Source organism: Chiloscyllium plagiosum, unplaced genomic scaffold (assembly GCF_037043375.1).
Source record: "Chiloscyllium plagiosum isolate Xiang-an unplaced genomic scaffold, Cpla_swu_hap1 HiC_scaffold_18, whole genome shotgun sequence".
Taxonomy (NCBI): Eukaryota; Metazoa; Chordata; class Chondrichthyes; order Orectolobiformes; family Hemiscylliidae; genus Chiloscyllium; species Chiloscyllium plagiosum.
This window is the reverse complement of record NW_028270156.1, coordinates 47,872,434-47,890,410: the sequence shown is the minus strand read 5'-3', so window position 1 is coordinate 47,890,410 and position 17,977 is coordinate 47,872,434. Positions and strand designations below refer to the sequence as shown.

The 17,977-nt window shown below is 41.0% G+C and overlaps 1 protein-coding gene and 1 long non-coding RNA gene across 2 annotated transcripts in view; one reads left to right on the top strand and one right to left on the bottom strand.

Annotated features, from left to right (window-relative positions):
- The window catches only part of LOC122557838 (uncharacterized), a 93,586-nt gene that overhangs the window by 68,341 nt on the left and 7,268 nt on the right, over window positions 1-17,977 (bottom strand). The window lies entirely within an intron of this gene.
- The window catches only part of mob2a (MOB kinase activator 2a), a 242,423-nt gene continuing 227,335 nt past the window's right edge, over window positions 2,890-17,977 (top strand). Inside the window, exon 1 of the mRNA XM_043705942.2 lies at window positions 2,890-3,093. Coding sequence (XP_043561877.1) covers window positions 3,077-3,093 — 17 coding nt within the window. The 5' untranslated portion in view covers window positions 2,890-3,076. The remainder of the gene's footprint in view (window positions 3,094-17,977) is intronic.

Sequence of the window (17,977 nt, the reverse complement as noted above, 5' to 3'; positions counted from 1 at the left end):
AGAGTCAATGGGCTGAATGGTCTAATTTCCGCTCCTATGTCTTATGGTATTACATGAAGAAAGATGGCATTGAAAGCTATAAAGCGAAGAGAGTAAAAATAAGATTAAGTGAATAAGCGAAACTTTGGCAAGTAGATTTTAATGTTGCCAAATGTGAGATTGTTCAATTTGGTTATAAAAATGAGTATAATATTTAAATGATTGGAAGTTAGAAACATTGGAGGCCTGGATACACAGATTAATAAAATTTTATGTTTTTTTGTGTATATATATATGTATATAATAAGGCTAATGGAATGTTAATGGTAAGTTCTGGTGGGCTAGATTTGAAGTAGTTAGAAGTCATATTTCAGCAGTACAATGATCTGCTGTATACAGTCTGGGCAGCACATCTTATGGCGGATGTATTAGGATGGGACAAGGGGTAATGTATATTTGTCAGAAAGGTTAACTTAAAATTAAACAAACTGGAGTTGTATTCTCTGAAATTTAGAATATTACAAGAATGATTTCACAGAATTAGAGATTGCTATGGTGTAGAAGTGGGCCATTTGGCCCATCATGTCTGCATTGGTTCTATTGCCTAATACAATCTTACATCGTCAATGAAAGGTTTTGAGATATTAAGAGAAACAGATAGGATGTTGTGTTTTTGACAATGACAAGGAAATCTACAATTGTCACATTTCCTGCCATTTAAACTACATCTTAAACAACTTATTGAATGCCTGTAGCAATATACACCTTAGAAAACCATTAAGCTAAACAGTCTTTCTTGAAGCTTGTGTTTCTTTTTCTACAGGAAATACTTAAGGGTTTAAAGCCCTGCATACCATTTCTAATCAAGTGAAATACAAGTTAGAAAATATAACAAACATGCTAAGCCGGATATGCTTCCACAGCTGAGCTCAATTCTGTCTCTTAAATGGGGTGGGGGAGGTAGGGGGCATGGGGGTGATGGGAGCTCAGCAGGGGTAGGGCGGACGGTTCCACATGTGAAATCTTATAAGCAATTTAGGGGATGGGATTGGAAAAGTTGAGTTTCAATGCTAATAGAATCATATAAGTAGGGATTTAGGGGTTGAGGATCCGTTTTGCATGTGGCGTCTGCTGCCCGGCTCAGTTCAAACACACTCCCCACTGTGCGTTAGGCATGAAACTGCCACAGCCAGCTAGAAACACAGCCTCTAGGCACCACTGGTTACCCATCAAACCAAATCACTCACAAACAGGAGCCAAGGATGTCTCAAAAGGTGACTACCCGCCTAGCCTGTGGTCTCTTCTATCTGTGTGAGCTTGGATCTGCACAATGTGCATACACAGAACTAAAAATGCAGACACAAGAGAAAACAGGGTCAAATTATGTCCTGGGAAGCTTAGACCCCAGGCCTGGCAATGTCATGCCAAATTCCAGTATAACTTGGACAATCTGGCGGGTTGCTTCCCTGCTCTGAAATTCCTTTCATCCCTAAATCTCCTGCTGAACTGCTCTCTAATCCTCTCTCTCACTATTCACCCCTTTGTTCTACTGCCTAAATTACTGACTATTTCCAGCATTTTCCATTTTTGCTTTAGATTTCCAGCAGCCACAGTGTTTTGTTTCGGTTTTGTTTGTAGCACACTTGCCTTCAAATCACAAAGTTACAGGTTCAAATGCCACTACGAAGTTTAAGCACACAAGTTAAGGCTGATGCTTCAGACCAGTATTGAGATGCTACTTTTTCACTCAGAAAGCGAATCAGGTCCCATCTGCCTGCTTAGGTGGATGAACATGATCCTGGGCATTACTTCAAAGGAAAAACAGAAAACTTCCCAATTGGAAACAAAACAGCAAAACTTGTGACTGACATAGTTGATTTGAGTTGTTTTGCATACCTTAAAGACAAGTTCCAACAATTTCCAAGTGTTTTCTTTTTTTTCAATTCTGGGATACCCTATATGACTTGGCCACTATTTATCTCCGATTAAACATCACAATATCTAGGTTATCTGGTCATTATCACATTGTGTTGAGGGAGCTGATATGTGCAAATTAGCAGCCACATTTTCTCCATTAACTTCAAAAGGCACTTCATTTGCTGTAAGCTCTGGGAAGTTCTGAGGAAGGATGACTTGGCTCCAAACATTAACTCTGATCTCTTTGCATGGAGGCTCCCAGAAGGGTTACAACCGAACATCGACTTCTCGACCTCCTGATGCTGCCTGGCCTGCTTTGTTCTTATCTCTCCACCCTGGAGGCTCCCTGCCTCCATTCCTGATGAAGGGCTTTTGCCCTAAACGTCGATTTTCCTCCTCCTGCTGTGCTTTTCCAGCACCACTCTAATCTAAAAACTGTTTTCCTCCAATCTGTTTACCCGAGACCTGCTGAGCTTTTCCATCAATTTCAATTTTTGTCTTCTTTTTGAGAAGCCTGCGGTGGTGAAAAACGCTTTATAAACGCAAGTTTCTCCAACATTTTCTGCTATTTTTATTTCAGATGTCCAAAATATGCGGTATTTTGTTTATGCAGGCAAGTATAATTTCCCCCCCTCAGTTTAGGAGGTTTTGCTCTGCTTTGAAGCCTGGACTCTACAGTTCTTCAAGTGGTGAAGAAGTAAGAGAAAGGCTGGGGAAAATTACACTCAGCAAGAGACTAGGCGAGCTAAAACGTTCACTTTCTTTGTCTGCACACGGTGTATTTTACGAGGCTGTCTGTGCTTTTCTTTCAGATTCCCTGCAACTGTCACATTGACAACTCCAGCCTCAGAGAGCACCTGCTGACTAACACCGAGGGGACTACAATTCCCGGCAGGCGGCTGTACTTCCGGCGGAAGCAGGAGGTGACCTTCGCGGGGCGGGACCAATGTGTTTGAGTGTTTACTTCCGGTCTGGCCAGAAGCTGCTGTTCGCCTGAGCGTCTCTGGCCGGCTCCACGGTTCCGCCAGCTGGGGCTCCCTCTGTCCTCAATGTACTGACAGATTCTTCAAATTGCTGCCCGTCCCTCGCCTTGCAGTTTGATGCTGTTTGACTGCACTGTGGAAGGAGGAAGGCTGGAGGAAGCTTGAAGTGGTGCCGGCGGCTCTTCATCCGCTCAGCTATGGATTGGCTTATGGGGTGAGTGAAGGAACTTCAGAAAAAAAAGAGAAGCCCAGCCAACTGAGGGGCATTGGGTTTGGGCGAGGAGCTGGCGTTGAGTCTGACCTGCTTGCCAGCCCTCCCTCTCTTTTTATAGCTCAGCCTGGGCCAAAGTGAGGGCTGTTTCTGCTTTTACCTGGGCTGGCAGAGCTACTTTCATTGAATGAGAGGGGATATTTTCTCATAAGTTTTAATTTAAAACGATCGTGCAATGATGTGAAATTGGAGAGGAGCAATGGTATCTGTTCCTGTGTGTGTAGTTTATTGGATCTACTTCTGTTTTGTTATGGTACTGTAGGTTGGTTGAACTACTTATCCTGTTACATATTGAAATTTATTTTTCCTTATCAATCAATGTCTCGATTAGATTTTTAAAACATCAATCAGTGATTTATTTTCTTTTTGAGATAAAGAAGTCAAAGGTCTGGAATGTTATCTGCCTATTTATGTTGAAGACTTATTGTAAACTGCGCATGATACTTTAGAAGCTTAGGGGAGGAGAAATATATTTATAGTGTTTGTAAACCTGATCATAAAATTGCTATGTCATTCCAGAGTGTAGTAGCCCTTCTTGGTAAATTGTACCTGACCAAGCCAATGCTTTTGAGCTAGTTTAATGTTAATAATTTATTGTAACACTGTTTTGAAGGTTGGAAATATTGGCACAGATTAGCCTTTGTGCACAATGTTACCTTGGGAATTCATCCATTAGGATGTGAGATAAAAGAACTGTCTATAACAGGTTTCTCGAGCAAGTTTGCTTATTGAGCAGCTCTGTATTTCCACAAATTTTTAGTGTATCAGCTTCTTATGCTTCTGTTATTCACTATGCACACTTATGATGGTAATTAGGTAATGTTTCAAGATCTAATTTAAGTATTAGCACAAACTTTGCCAGTTGTACAATCATTGGGATGAGAATACTGTTGTGCCTAAAGCATAAGGTATAGATGCAGGGGTGTTCTATTATTCAATAAAATTATGCTGACTTTAATTGTGATCTAACTCCATTTTCCTGCCTGCCCAATTTGACTTGCATGTCATTCAAAAATCAGTCTAACTCCATCTTGAATATCTTCAAAGACCCGGCCTTTGCTGCTTTCTGTTTCAGAGATTAACAACACAGAGAGGGAATTCCTTTCCAGCTCTGAGTTAAATAAGAGACCTTTCATTTTTCCTTGTTTTAGATTTTTAACATGGAAATGCTGAGAGAACATTTTCCATTTCATGCGCCATAAGGACTTTCTTTTCAATAAGATCATCCTTTAATTCTTCTAAACTGCAATAAGTCATAGTCTCATAGTTCTAGCAAAGCTTTCACTCCAGAAATCACCCAAGTGAACCTCCTCTGATCTGCTTCCAGTGCAAGGTTATCTGTCCTCTTGCAAGCATACCAAAACTAGATACATTACTCTAGGTGTAAGTTCATCAATGTCCAGCTCAGTTGCAAGATTTCCTGACCTTTATAGTCCACTCCCCATGCATAAAATCAACATCCCATTTGTCTTTCGAATCATTTACTCTACCTACATGCTAGCATTTTGCAATTTACGTTTGAGGGCACCAATGTTCCTCTTTACCACAACATTCTCTGTTCATTTAAATAATGCTCTTTTTTTTCCCTCATGTGCACAGCTTTACATTTTTGTACAGTGCGTTCCATTTGCCAAGCTTTTACCAATTTACATATCCATTTGTAGAATCATTGTATCGTCCATCTGCTTTCCGAACTAGTTTGTCAGCGAAATTGGTCCTGTTCACCCTGAACTCTGTTAAAACATAAATCCGGTTCGTAATTTGTTGAGATTCTCATACTGTTGATAAGTTACATTTACCAAGCTAAAAATGGCCCATTTACCCCAACTCTGGCTCCTGTTAGTCAATCTTCCATTCATGCCAATGTGTTAACTATAATGCCATGAACTCTTATCTTCCAAAATTACCTTTTATGTGGCACCTAGTTAAAACCCTTTTTTGGAAATACAAACCCATGGGTTCCCCTTTTTATGCCCTGCTTTTTACATCCTTGAAGAATTGTAAGATTCTCTTAAGCATTGTTACTCTTTCATAAAACCATATTAACTTTGCTTAATTACCATTTTACAAATATGATACTGCAAATTGTTAGAAATGGATTCCAACAACTTCTGAATGACCGTTTTAGACTGACTGTCTTCTCATGTTCTGCTTTCTGTCTCCTATGAATCTTGAATAGAGATATTATATTTGCCATTTTACAGTCTGCTGGGACCTTTCCAGAATCTAGAGAATTTGGGAGGTTATGATAAATATATCCACTCCCTCTGCAGCCATTATTTTTAAGAATCATTGATGTGGACCATAATTTCTGTGGAATTTAGCCTTTTATCCCACTAATTTTGTAGGTCTGATTTTCCTAGAAATAATCGTTTTAAATTCTTCCTCCCTTTTTGAACCTAATTTTCTACTTGAAATGCTGTTAGTGCTGTCTCCTGTCAATGCTGTCACAAAATACCTATTGCAAGCTTCTGCTTTTTTTATTTTTGATTCCTAATTCCCTAGCCTTATCTTTTAAGGGATGAATGTTTTCTTTATTTTAGCTGTTGGATTAGCGTTTAGCCTGAGATCCCAGTCCCATTCTGTCTTCATTCATTTATTACATTTATATAAAGGCAATTACAAATTAGTTACAAATCTAGGTTTCTCACCCTCAAACTGAATGTGAAATTCAGTTATGAATGTAATGATTTTTCTTTTCAAGAGAATTCTTTACGTTGAGATACTTAAATAGTCTCCTCTCGATACGCATTATTGGTATAATACAGCTCGTTCCCTGGCTGTTTTTCGCACCCGTCCCAAATACACTAATTGAGTTTGATATTTATCTGACCAGTATGAAAACAGCGAGGCAATTTGTATTAATTTAGTTAACTAAATAAATTGGGAATAGTATGTATGAAAATAGTTATTGTAGAAATATAATTATTTTTACCTCATTATTGTCTTTTAATGAACTAAATCCGTCCTGTTTAATTGGTATGACTGCAGACTCTCAGTCATTCATTCCATAGCTCTTAACCAGCCTCTCCCATAGACAAGCAAACCACTGAATTGTAACAAAACCATACAAACAACTAGGATTAAAAACAAACAAAAAATGGATGGGCTACCATGTGTTGAGTTCAGTACCATGACAAGGGGATACTCTGCATGGTCAGCCTTGTAAATATTCTTTACTAACATCTGGAGTCTTGTGCCAAAACTAGGAGAACACCTCACGGACTAGTCAAGCAATAGCATGACATGGTATTATAAGCAGAAAATAATTCCTTTCAGACAATGACCCAGACCCTTCTTCACTCTTTCTTGGTATATCCTGTCCAACCTGCAAGACCGATGCATCAAAAGTGACTGTACACTGGTATACCTTTGAGTGTGACCCTGAGATTTCTCAAAATCTACTCTGGATGCTACAGAATTTCATGACTTCAAGCCAAAAAGATGGTCAAGAAAACTTCTACCATAATTTGTAAACTAATGGCCTGGAATATTCCTCTTTATCATTCCTGCTGATGGAGTAGTGGAGCAACCCCTCACCGATGAGGTGTAAATGAGCACTAGTGGACCAGCACCAGGCAAACTTAAAAGTGATGTGCCAAGTCAGTAACATTGCAACATGTGTAATCTAAACAGTGAAGGAAGCATATGATAGATAGTTAAGCTGACAGACTACTAAGGGAGTTGAAAGCTGTGCTCACTTACCACATTAAGTCCTGAATATTGATGGACAATTAAACCACTAATGGGAAGGGTGGCGCATGAATATCTCTATCCTCAGTGATTGGTGAGCCCAATATTTCAGTGTAAAAGACCAGACCGTAATATTTTCACTCCCCTCCATTCAGAGGTATTTAGAGGATGATGCATCTCTGTCGTCTTATGAGATCCCTAACAACACAATATGTCAGTCCTCGTTCAATTCAACTCACTGCTTGTGATATCAAGAAATGACTCGGTATGCAAGATACAGCAAAGATTGTGGGCCATGACAACATCCTAGCATTATTGATGCTGAATTCCCCCATCAGTATCTGAGGAATAAGCATTGACTAGGTACTAACTTCTCTGGCTGCATAAATACTGGACGATTAGCAGATCAGAGGCTGAGAATTGTACAATGGTAATTTGCCTCTTGACTCCCTGAAGCATTTCTAACATCGACAAGACAGAAGCCAGGAGTGTAATCCATATTCCGCACTTGCATGGCTGAGTGCAAGTTCAGTGCACTTAATCCTTACTCCATCCAGGTGAAAGAAACCTTCCTGATCATGTCACAACATGTTGCATATATTCTGTCAGTCAAACAAAAAAATTCCTGTGAAGAGTATTTAGAAACTTGAACAATGGAGTATCATATCAGAGTATCATAGTTAGATTAGAGTTTTAATAGATTTGGAGGATACTTATTTTGGGACATTTTAAAGTATATTTTTCAATTCTTTTATTACTATACCTGTTATATCATTATAAATGCTTTCCAGGGAGCAATTAAATTGAGAAAGATTATTCCAAATGTAATTTAAAGTGCTGGTGCTGGAATGAATAATGATTTATTTTTAAATGATATTTTTTAAAACATCCAATCTGGAATGCATATTATGCAGATCAATGTGTAGAGCCTAATTGAACAATAATGGGTGACATAAGACATTAGTGAGCTTATGTGTTAGACGAAATCAGAAGATTTTGACATCTTTGTGAGGGCCTTATCCGTGAATATCTGTGTCAAATGGGTCATTTGGTAAGTTCATGTTTATTGAGCCAAAATGCTGTTCTGTCCCCGTCTTCCTTGCTGAGGAATGCATGTGCTTTCTGTGGATATGGCAGACATAATTGTGTGACACCTTGGAGAGGCCCTGCTTGCACATGTAAATCAATTCTTGCATTTAAAATAAAGCATTACTAAGTTATTTTTCAGTCATGTTCTTTGTTATTACTTAGTAGTTATTCTTTAAGTGAGAGTGCCATCTGTCTGAGTAACAGACGCACCACAGTTACAGGTGGTTCATTCGTGATTGTTGCCTGTTAGTGATCAGGATTAGGGACTGATGTTCCTTTTCTGACCCAGTGCAAGCGCACCACTCTGATCAGCTAATGTGGCATGACTGAAGATAGATTCTCGGGGCTTTCTATGAGAAAGTTAGAGTATAGAAATAAAGAAGTTGGAAAGTGTTTTGTGAGACCACACCTGGAATACTGTGTGCAGATTTTCTTCTCCATAATTAAGGACGGTTATATTTGTGTTGAAGTTAATGCAGTGAATCTTTGCGAGATTGGTGTCTCAATACGGAAGTTGTCTGATGATGAGAGACTGAGTGAGTAAAATAGACTTGAGCACTCTGAAGTAAAGAGGAATGAGCAGTAATTGCATTGAAACATTCTGAAAAAGCTTGACAGAGGCATTCCAAATTTATTGTTACTGGCTCAGGAAGCTAAAATATAGAGGCATTTCCTCCGGCTCAAGGATCTATCATTGTGACTGAGGTCAAGAAACTTCCTTCACTCAAAAAGCTGTGAATCTTTTGAATTACCTATTCTAGAGGGAATTTTGGGATCTCAGGAAATTAAGATATGGGGAGCAGACAAAGTGGAATTGGAACCCAAGATTAACCATTATCATAAAGTAGTGCAACAAAGTTGACAGGCCAAATAGTAAACTCTTATCTCATGTTATTGTGCATAGAAGTTTGAATGTAACAGCTCTTAATTTTGAATAACTCATTATTCTATTAGGAAAATAACATTTAATAATAAGTAAAGATGGCACTCAATAGAGAACACACCATCACCACAAACAAAAACAGAAATTGCTGAAAAAGCACACCACTTGTGAAGAGAAAGCAGAGTTAATGTTTTGGATTCAGTGACCCTTCAGAACTGATTTTAGCTTTGGTATATATGCTGAAGATGGGGTGCAAAGAGGACAGAGGAGTAAATGAGCTCAGAGAAGAGAGAATAACAGCTGGGCAAACAAAGGAATTGTTACGAATATATGCTGCCCCTTTAAGAGAGCTGGTCAGGTGACACTCAAGATGTGGACTGTGGGCTCACTCTGGAACTGGCTGTGGAGATATGAGCATCTAAAATGAAGTGTTCCTGTTCAGAGTTTTACCTGCGCCTCCCTTGTATATGTTTCCTGATTCCCAGTGAAATTTAACAATCGGTGGTGGGTGTGGATCCAACCCACAAATTGTGTGCAAATGCTGTTTTTTTTCCCCTCTGGAGGAGATGTTGCCTGGGCTTTGGAAACATTGGCTAAGGAATAAGGAGAGAACCTCCAGGGAAGTGGTCACAAGGGGACACGGGCTGATGTCTGAAGAAGAGAGTATGCACCCAGTGGCTACTGAAGTCATCGCGGAGAAGTCATGAGGGCATACGGACTGTGGGTGACACCAGGGAGGAATGATGCGCTAACACAGTCAGTGAGCAAGTAGCTGACATGGGACTTCACTGAGGGGACTTGAGTGGCAGGAAAACAAAATGGCAGGCTACCTTGGATTGATGAGGCCATTTGAAAGTTCAGAAAATTGGACTTTATACATGGAACACTTTGATACTTTCTTAAAGGCGAGCCATGTGGCTGAGGACATAATGGTAGCATATTTCTTAAATACAATCAGGAGCAAGAATTTCGTGATTCTAAGGAGCCTGGTACCATCAGAGATACCTGTGGAGAAGTTTTTTTTCAAGAACTATGCAAAGTGTTAGGAAATTATTTCTCACTCAAGCTGCTGTTGATCGTTCAGCAGTTCCATTTGTAAAAATAGGTACAGTATGAAGGAGAGTCCATCACCCAATTTGTGGCCATCTTCGAGTTAGTGGAACATTGCGAATTTGAAAGGTTCCTCCAAGATGCCGAGCAGGACCTTTTTGAACTGTGGCCTCTGACATGCCATCTAACGGAAGCTTCTAACAAGGAACTTTGTCATAAACCACGGAAACAGACTCTTTGACCAACTTGTCCATGCTGACCAGGATTCCTGAAGTAAACTAGTCCAATTTGTGTACGTTTGGCTCATATCCCTCTAAACCTTTCCTATTCATATACCTTGCAAAATGTCTTTTCAATATTGTATTTGTACTTTCCTCTGGCAGCTCGTTCCATTTATGCACCATCTTCTGTGTAAAATAAGTTTCCTGTCAGGTCCCTTTTTGAAGTCTTTCCCCTCTCATGTTAAACCTATGCCCTCTAGTCCTGACTCTCCTACCCTGGGGAAAAAGACCTTGACTATTCACCTTATCTATGCCCCCCATGATTTTATGAACTTCAATAAGATCACCTCTCAGCCTTCTACACTCCCAGCCTATGAAGTCCCTCCTTATAGCTCAAACCCTCCAATCTTGGTAACATCTTTATTAATATTTTTACACCCTTTCCAGTTTAATATCCTTCCTCTGGTAGAGTGTCTAAAAGTGAATGCTGTACTACAGATGTGGCCTTACCAGTGTCTTGTACAGCTGCAACATGATGTCCCAACTCCTAAACAACTCAGTTGGCTGAAGATATTTGAAAGCATCAAGTAGTGGAAGCTAGGCAGATTAGGGACCAAGTGTAGGTTGCTGCTGAGGTGGCAAGAGTGGCCTAAAGGAGTCAATGTGTTGAACGCAAAGCCCAGTGCCACAGGTATGTGAGTGAGTTAGTTGCTAAGTTCAAGTCAACGAAGGGAAGATGTGTCGAAAGGAGGCGAGTTAGAGGGGAAGGCGTAAGGTATATGCCGCCAGCCAGGGAGTAGATAGGGAGTCAGCCAGATCTGTGGGAGAAGTCGAAGGGTACTACCATTTGAAGCTGACAAAGTTTACATTGTGGACTTGCATGGAACAAGTGGTGCCACTGAAAGGGAATGGAGTTAAGTACAGTTAAAGAATAAGTGTGCAGAATTGCCATTTTCCATTGTAAAAGGTGAAGACTGAGCATTATTTGGATGCTCCTGGTTATAAAAATTAAAGTTGAACTGGGGCAGACTCAAACGTGAGTTTATAAGAAATCCTGGACAGGTGCGAAGATGTCTTCAAAGAAACCCTGGGGGAAATTAAGAGTCGAAATTACAACTGCAGCCAGAGGCTCATCCTGAGAGTCTGAAGGCATGTCTGGTACCATATACTCATCCTGCCTAAAGTGAAGGCAGAATTGGAATGACTGGTTGTGGTGAAACGGTTAAAAAATTATGTCCCAATACATGTGTGAATCTAACCGGAATGGAGGTGTTGCTTAGTCCCGTGTGAATCTTCTTATCTGTATGTAACCAGAATGGAATGTGTTTTTTAGCCTTGCTCTGCTGTTCACATGAATGTTTATATCTGGAAAAGAGTATATCAGCTGGAAAAGTCTCCAGTTCGGAGAGTCTGCTCCGGGGTTACGTTTAACCGCCGAGCGTGGGTTGTTGGCAACCGCTCTACGAGAACTGACGGCTCCCAGTTCCGGTAACATGTAGAGTGAGTATAAGCCAGACCCGGGAGTCTGCTCCGGGGTTACGTTTAACCGCCGAGCGTGGGTTGTTGGCAACCGCTCTACGAGAACTGACGGCTCCCAGTTCCGGTAACATGTAGAGTGAGTATAAGCCAGACCCGTTGTAAGTATGAGACCTGGTTGTGGCGACGCTGCGGGGAATAAAATGCTCATATTCTAGCAGACTCGCCTCTTGGTCGTTTGTTCTGTGTCAGACTACTCTCCTACGAACCTGACCTTGAGAATTTTTTAAAACACTGGTCAACCGAGGGAGCGTTGGAAACAGTAACCACCTGTGAACGGGCCACTCCAATCATTCTGGTCTTGAAAACAGATGGCACAGTGAGGATTTGTGGTGACTTTAAGGTCACAGTCAACCCAGCCCTGAGTATGGATGAATACTCCCTTCTACTCTGGTCAAGATTGCAGTGGAGTAGCAGCGCAGCATGCGGGCTCCTGAACCTGGAGCTCATCTGCTTTTAGTTTGTTTTCTTTGCTTTTTTTGAATAAAACCTTTTTTTTTTAATCTTGATGTCCAAGTTCTCCACAGAAAGTATCAAGCTATCCAGCGTGTCAGAGGCAAGAATATGTTCCCGGTGGTGGTGAGGGAGGCAAGTTTGGGACCAGTGCCTCATGCGGGATCTGGCAGCTGCAACACTAGCTACATTGCTAACATCAGCCCAGAGTGGACTCAATGCAACATTGATGCAGGCAAGATAGTGTCAAAGAATGGTGACACAGTTCGAAATGGTGGCGTGGTGAAGGGGTTCGAGGCTGGCCGGCTGCTGCATGCTAGTGATGGTGGATGGATCCAGGCCCATGGCTGAGCTATTATGAAGGACTGTAATGGTGAACTTGTAACTTTATTTATTCTTATACTTAAGGTTTTATATCTAGGTAGCTTTTGTACCTGAGATGGCATTGAAAAATTGGGACTTTTTGTACACTTTTCACTGTACTCCTGTATCCTTGTACTTAAGGACACGTGACTATGAAATGTTTTGATTCTAATTCTGAAACCTATGCAGTGGATTGGCAGGGGGAAAGTAAATTTCAAAAATGGATCTGTCATAGGCCTACTTACACATGGCAGGTCATGAAGGAGTTTCAGTCGCTACTCATAATAGCGCACAGATGACTTTCTCGCAAGAAGTGATTTTCTTTTGGCATCATGCCCATGCCAGTTCTGTTCCCGAGGGCCAAGGTTCAAATATTAAGTGGGTTCCCAGGATTCCAGTGTTATCTGGGCCATATTTTGATTACTGGATTCTCTGAAGAGGAGCATTTGAAAACGTGAGTTTCTTAAAGACTCCATAGAGTACTTGGGCTATGTAATCGATGGCGAGGGACTAAACAGGGTCCCAAAAAAGATGGAGGTCATTGTGGAGGCCTGTACTCGAGTGTGTCTCAATTGAGATCGTTCTTTGGACTTGCCATTATTATAGCAAGCTGACCTTGGAACTGGCAACCATGCATTAGTTGCTGGGAAAAGGCTAGCCATGGAAATTGAGCCAAGAATGTGAGATGGCTTATTGGAAGGTGAAGCAAACTTTTGATAAGGTTAGAACTGTTAATATATTTCGACCCAACAGTGTGTGATGCATTGCCTAATGCGGTTGCTGCTGTACTATCTCACATATTACCTAATGGAGAGGAAAGACCCATCGTGTTTGTGTCGAGGTCCTGATGAAGGCAGGAAAATTTATGCTGAAGGTGCAAAAAGAAAGATCATGTTCAATACTAAAAGAAAAGTTTATCCATTTCCTTTATGGCAGGCACTTCATGCTTCTGACCGGCTGCAGACTTTAACCTCCGTTTTTGGACCGTAAACTGTACATGGATTCAATTAATTCTGTCCAGGATGCAGAACAGCCAGGGTCTCCGGAAGTCTGGTAGACACTAGAAAAGGCTCCTGAGATGAGGAGACAGTCGTCTAGGAACTGGTATCCCCTGAGAGACTGATCATGTTAATGTAGTCTACAAATGGAACGTCTTGTAGAGGGGAAGTTTTCCATGTTTTTGTGAATATTCCTGATCATGTACATATGTTGACTACAATGCCTGTATAGTCTTTTGAATGGTTGTATGTATGTTGGTTAATAGGGTGTGTTTAAAATCAATGGGAAGGGGTGTCATATATGTAGTTGGGTTGCTGCTACTTTGAGAGCTGGACAGGTGATGCAAGGTATAGAGACGGGGGCTCAGACTAGAGTCAGTTGTGGAGATCTGAACATCTGAGATGAAGTTTCTGTGCCTCGCCTGCATAGAACAGACCAAATTGTGAGCAGTGAATACAGGAGACCAGATTGAGTGAAGTGCAGGTAAATCACTGCTTAACCGAGAAGCTATTTCTGGGACCCTGGATAGTAAAGAGGGAGGAAGTAAACAGGGAAGTGGTAGACCTTCCACGGATGTAAACCATGCTGCATTATGTGAATGTTACTTTTACGACAATTACACAGCTCTGTCACACTGTCTGGAACTGCAAGCCCAATGAAAATAAATCTTTTTAAGAACTTGCATCTCAATGAGGAGGCTTCAGACACAGCCACCTACAACAATCTGCTGTGAAGACTCTGCTCAGTTTTGTGTTTTGACAGCTGTAGCAAACTAGTGTAGCTGATAAAATCCACAACATTCTCAAAGCACAATATTATTTGAAAAACTCAATTCACCCTATCTCCCAACTTGTGTTCTCCCAATTTTATTTTTCCTTTGAGGAAGCCTCAGAGACCCATGTGTAGCAGTTACATTGCATGCAGAGGTTAATGCTTTGGCATGCCAATGCATGAGACCTCCTAGATTTCATGCTCCTTAGTGGGAATATTGCTCCCAATATTCACAGATCCTTGGTTGTTAAAAGAATCTGGGATTCAAATCTTCAGCTTTGTCAAAAATGAATCAGTTTTTCATTGCACTGTGCCCTACTGCGTATTAAGTTTTTTGTTGTAATTTTTCCCTCATAATTTTATGTTGGAGGAAGTCATCTCTATTGCATGTTCGTGGAAAAGTTGATATTTCTAGCACTGAAGGAATTTGATTTTGGTCCATCCTCTTGTTAAGTAAAATATGAAGTTAAACATTTAGCTGTTCATGTTGTGCAACTTCATTAATTAATAATTGTTGTCAGTGTGCTGCAACATCTCAGTTACTGAGTTATTTCCTGTTACTTAATAAGAGATTGTAATCTCAGAGCACAAACAATAGTGATGGCATTTTCCTCGTTCATTGCTTACTAATTTCAATTATTCTAAGTTTAAAGTGAAAAGTTACTCATCTGATTTACAGTTCAAGAATTGTGTGTGTTAGATTATTGATTTCTGTTTCTAGTTAGAATGCCATATGCAGCATTTTTATTAAAAGCTGATTTTGTAAGATCTTAATATTTGATATAGAACATAGAACAATACAGTGCAGAACAGGCCTTTCGGCCCTTGATGTTGCACCAACCTGTGAACTAATCTAAGCCCATCCCCCTACACTATCCCATCATCATCCATCTGCTTGTGCAAGGATTGTTTAAATCTCCCTGGTGTGGCTGAGTTAACTACATTTGCAGGCAGGGCATTCCACGCCCTTACCACTCTGAGTAAAGAACCTGTCTCTGACATCTGTCTCAAATCTATCACCCCTCAATTTGTAGCTATACCCCCTCTTACAGGCTGATGTCATCATCCCAGGAAAAAGACTTCCATTGTCTACCCGATCTAATTCTCTCATCATCTTGTTTGTCTCTAATATATCCCCTCTTAGCCTTTCCAGTGAGAACAGACGCAAGTCTCTCAGCCTTTCCTCATAAGGCCTTTCCTCATAAGACCTTCCCTGCCGACCGGCAACATCCTGCTAAATCTCCTCTGTACCTTGGACAGCGAAGAGGGTTACCTCCAAATTACAACAGGATCTGGACCAGATGGGCCAATGGGCTGAGAAGTGGCAGATGGAGTTTAATTCAGATAAATGCAAGGTGCTGCATTTTGGGAAAGCAAATCTTAGCAGGACTTATACACTTAATGGTAAGGTCCTAGGGAGTGTTGCTGAACAAAGAGACCTTGGAGTGCAGGTTCATAGCTCCTTGAAAGTGGAGTTGCAGGAAGATAGGATAGTGAAGAAGGCATTTGGTATGCTTTCCTTTATTGGTCAGAGTATTGAGTACAGGAGTTGGGAGGTCATGTTGCGGCTGTACAGGACATTGGTCAGGCCACTGTTAGAATATTGCGTGCAATTCTGGTTGCCTTCCTATCGGAAAGATGTTATGAAACTTGAAAGGGTTCAGAAAAGATTTACAAGGGTATGGCCAGGGTTGGAGGATTTGAGCTATAGAGAGATGCTGAACAGGCTGGGGCTGTTTTCCCTGGAGCGTCGGAGGCTGAGGGTGACCTTATAGAGGTTTACAAAATTATGAGGGGCATGGATAGGATAAATAGACCAAGTCTTTTCCTTAGGGTCGGGGAGTCCAGAATTAGAGGGCATAGGTTTAGGGTGAGAGGGGAAAGATATAAAAGAAACCTAAGGGGCAACGTTTTCATGCAGTGGGTGGTATGTGTGTGGAATGAGCTGCCAGAGGAAGTGGTGGAGGCTGGTACAGTTGCAATATTTAAGAGGCATTTGAATGGGTATATGAATAGGAAGGGTTTGGAGGGATGTGGGCCAGGTGGTGGCAGATGGGACTAGATTGGGTTGGGATATCTGGTCGGCATGGACGGGTTGGACCAAAGGGTCTGTTTCCATGCTGTACATCTCTATGACAATGCTTCCACATCCTTCCTGTAATGGGGCAACCAGAACTGTACGCAATATTCCAAGTGCGGCCGCAGTAGCGTTTTGTACAGTTGCAGTTGCAGCATGACATCATGGCTCCAGAACTCAATCCCTCTACCAATAAAACCTAACACACTGTATGCCTTCTTAACAGCACTATCAACCTGGGTGGCAACTTTCAGGGATCTATGTACATGGACTCTAAGATCCTCCTGCACATCAACACTACCAAGAATCTTTCCATTGACCCAGTACTCTGCCTTCCTGTTATTCTTCCCAAAGTGAATTACCTCCACATTTAGCTGCATTGAACTCCATTTGCCACCTCTCAGCCCACTTCTGCAGTTTATCCAAGTCTCCCTGCAACATTCTTCCAAACTGTTCACTACTCCACCGACTTTAGTGTCACCTGCAAATTTACTAAGCCATCCACCTATGCCTGCGTCTAAGTCATTTATAAAAATGACAAACAGCAGTGGTCCAAAAACAGATCTTTGTGGCACACCACTAGTAACCAGAATCCAGGCTGAATATTTTCCATCAACCATCACTCGCTGCCTTCTTAAATTAAGCCAGTTTCTAATCCAAACTGCGAAATCACCCTTAATCCCATGCCTCTGCACTTTCTCCAACAGTCTACCATGTGGAACCTTATCAAAGGTCTTACTGAAGTCCATGTGCACATGTCAACTGCCCTACCCTCATCTACATGCTTAGTCACCTTCTCAAAGAAGGCAGAGGTTGGTGAGACATAACCTGGCCTTCATGAAACCGTATTGACTATCTACAATCAAATTGTTGCTTGCTAAATGATTATAAATCCTCTCTCTCATCATCCTTCCCAAAATGTTTCATACAACAGATGTAAGACCCTCTGGTCAATAATTATCTGGGTCATCTCTCCTGCCCTTCTTGAACAAGGGCACAACATTTGCAGTCCTCTAGTCCTGTGGTACTAAACCTGTAAACAATGACGACTTGAAGATCAAAGCCAAAGGCTCCAACACCACCTCCCCTAGCTTCCCAGAGAATCCTCTGATAAATCCCATGAGCTGTTTCCTTAAAATTAGAGATTGTCATGTAATGTGCTATTCTACTCACATGTATCAAAGATATTTGCAAGAATAATTCTGGTTTGTGATCTCTGTAGCAGAGATCAAAGCCAACTTTAAGTCATGGGATGTTTCAGCATGTTTACATTTCTGAAGCAGTTCTGTTGGCTTCTAATGTTTTATAACAGTACATCGTAGTAGGAAAGATCTCCTCCTCAGGAATGGATCCATCTGTTTCCTTTTTATTTTGAAAATGGGGTAATCAGAACCAATATGCTGCGTGGCAGATGAAAGTTGGGTTTGAACTTTGTTTTACAATCTTGGGTGAAAAAAAAATAGGTGAGCTACTGTTATCATTTTTGTGGAAGTGGTTGTCAATTTCCCCCTTGTATCAGTATTTGAATAAAATCACCCATTCGTGATTTGCTTTTCTGAAACGTAATGGTTTGTTTCTCTTTGTTGAAGTTTCAGCCTCCTTTGGCTGATAATTGTGGGACAAATTCAGAGTTGATGACACTGACTTGTGCTAACAACTTGTATAGGAAGGATATCATTGGCAAACTTTCTT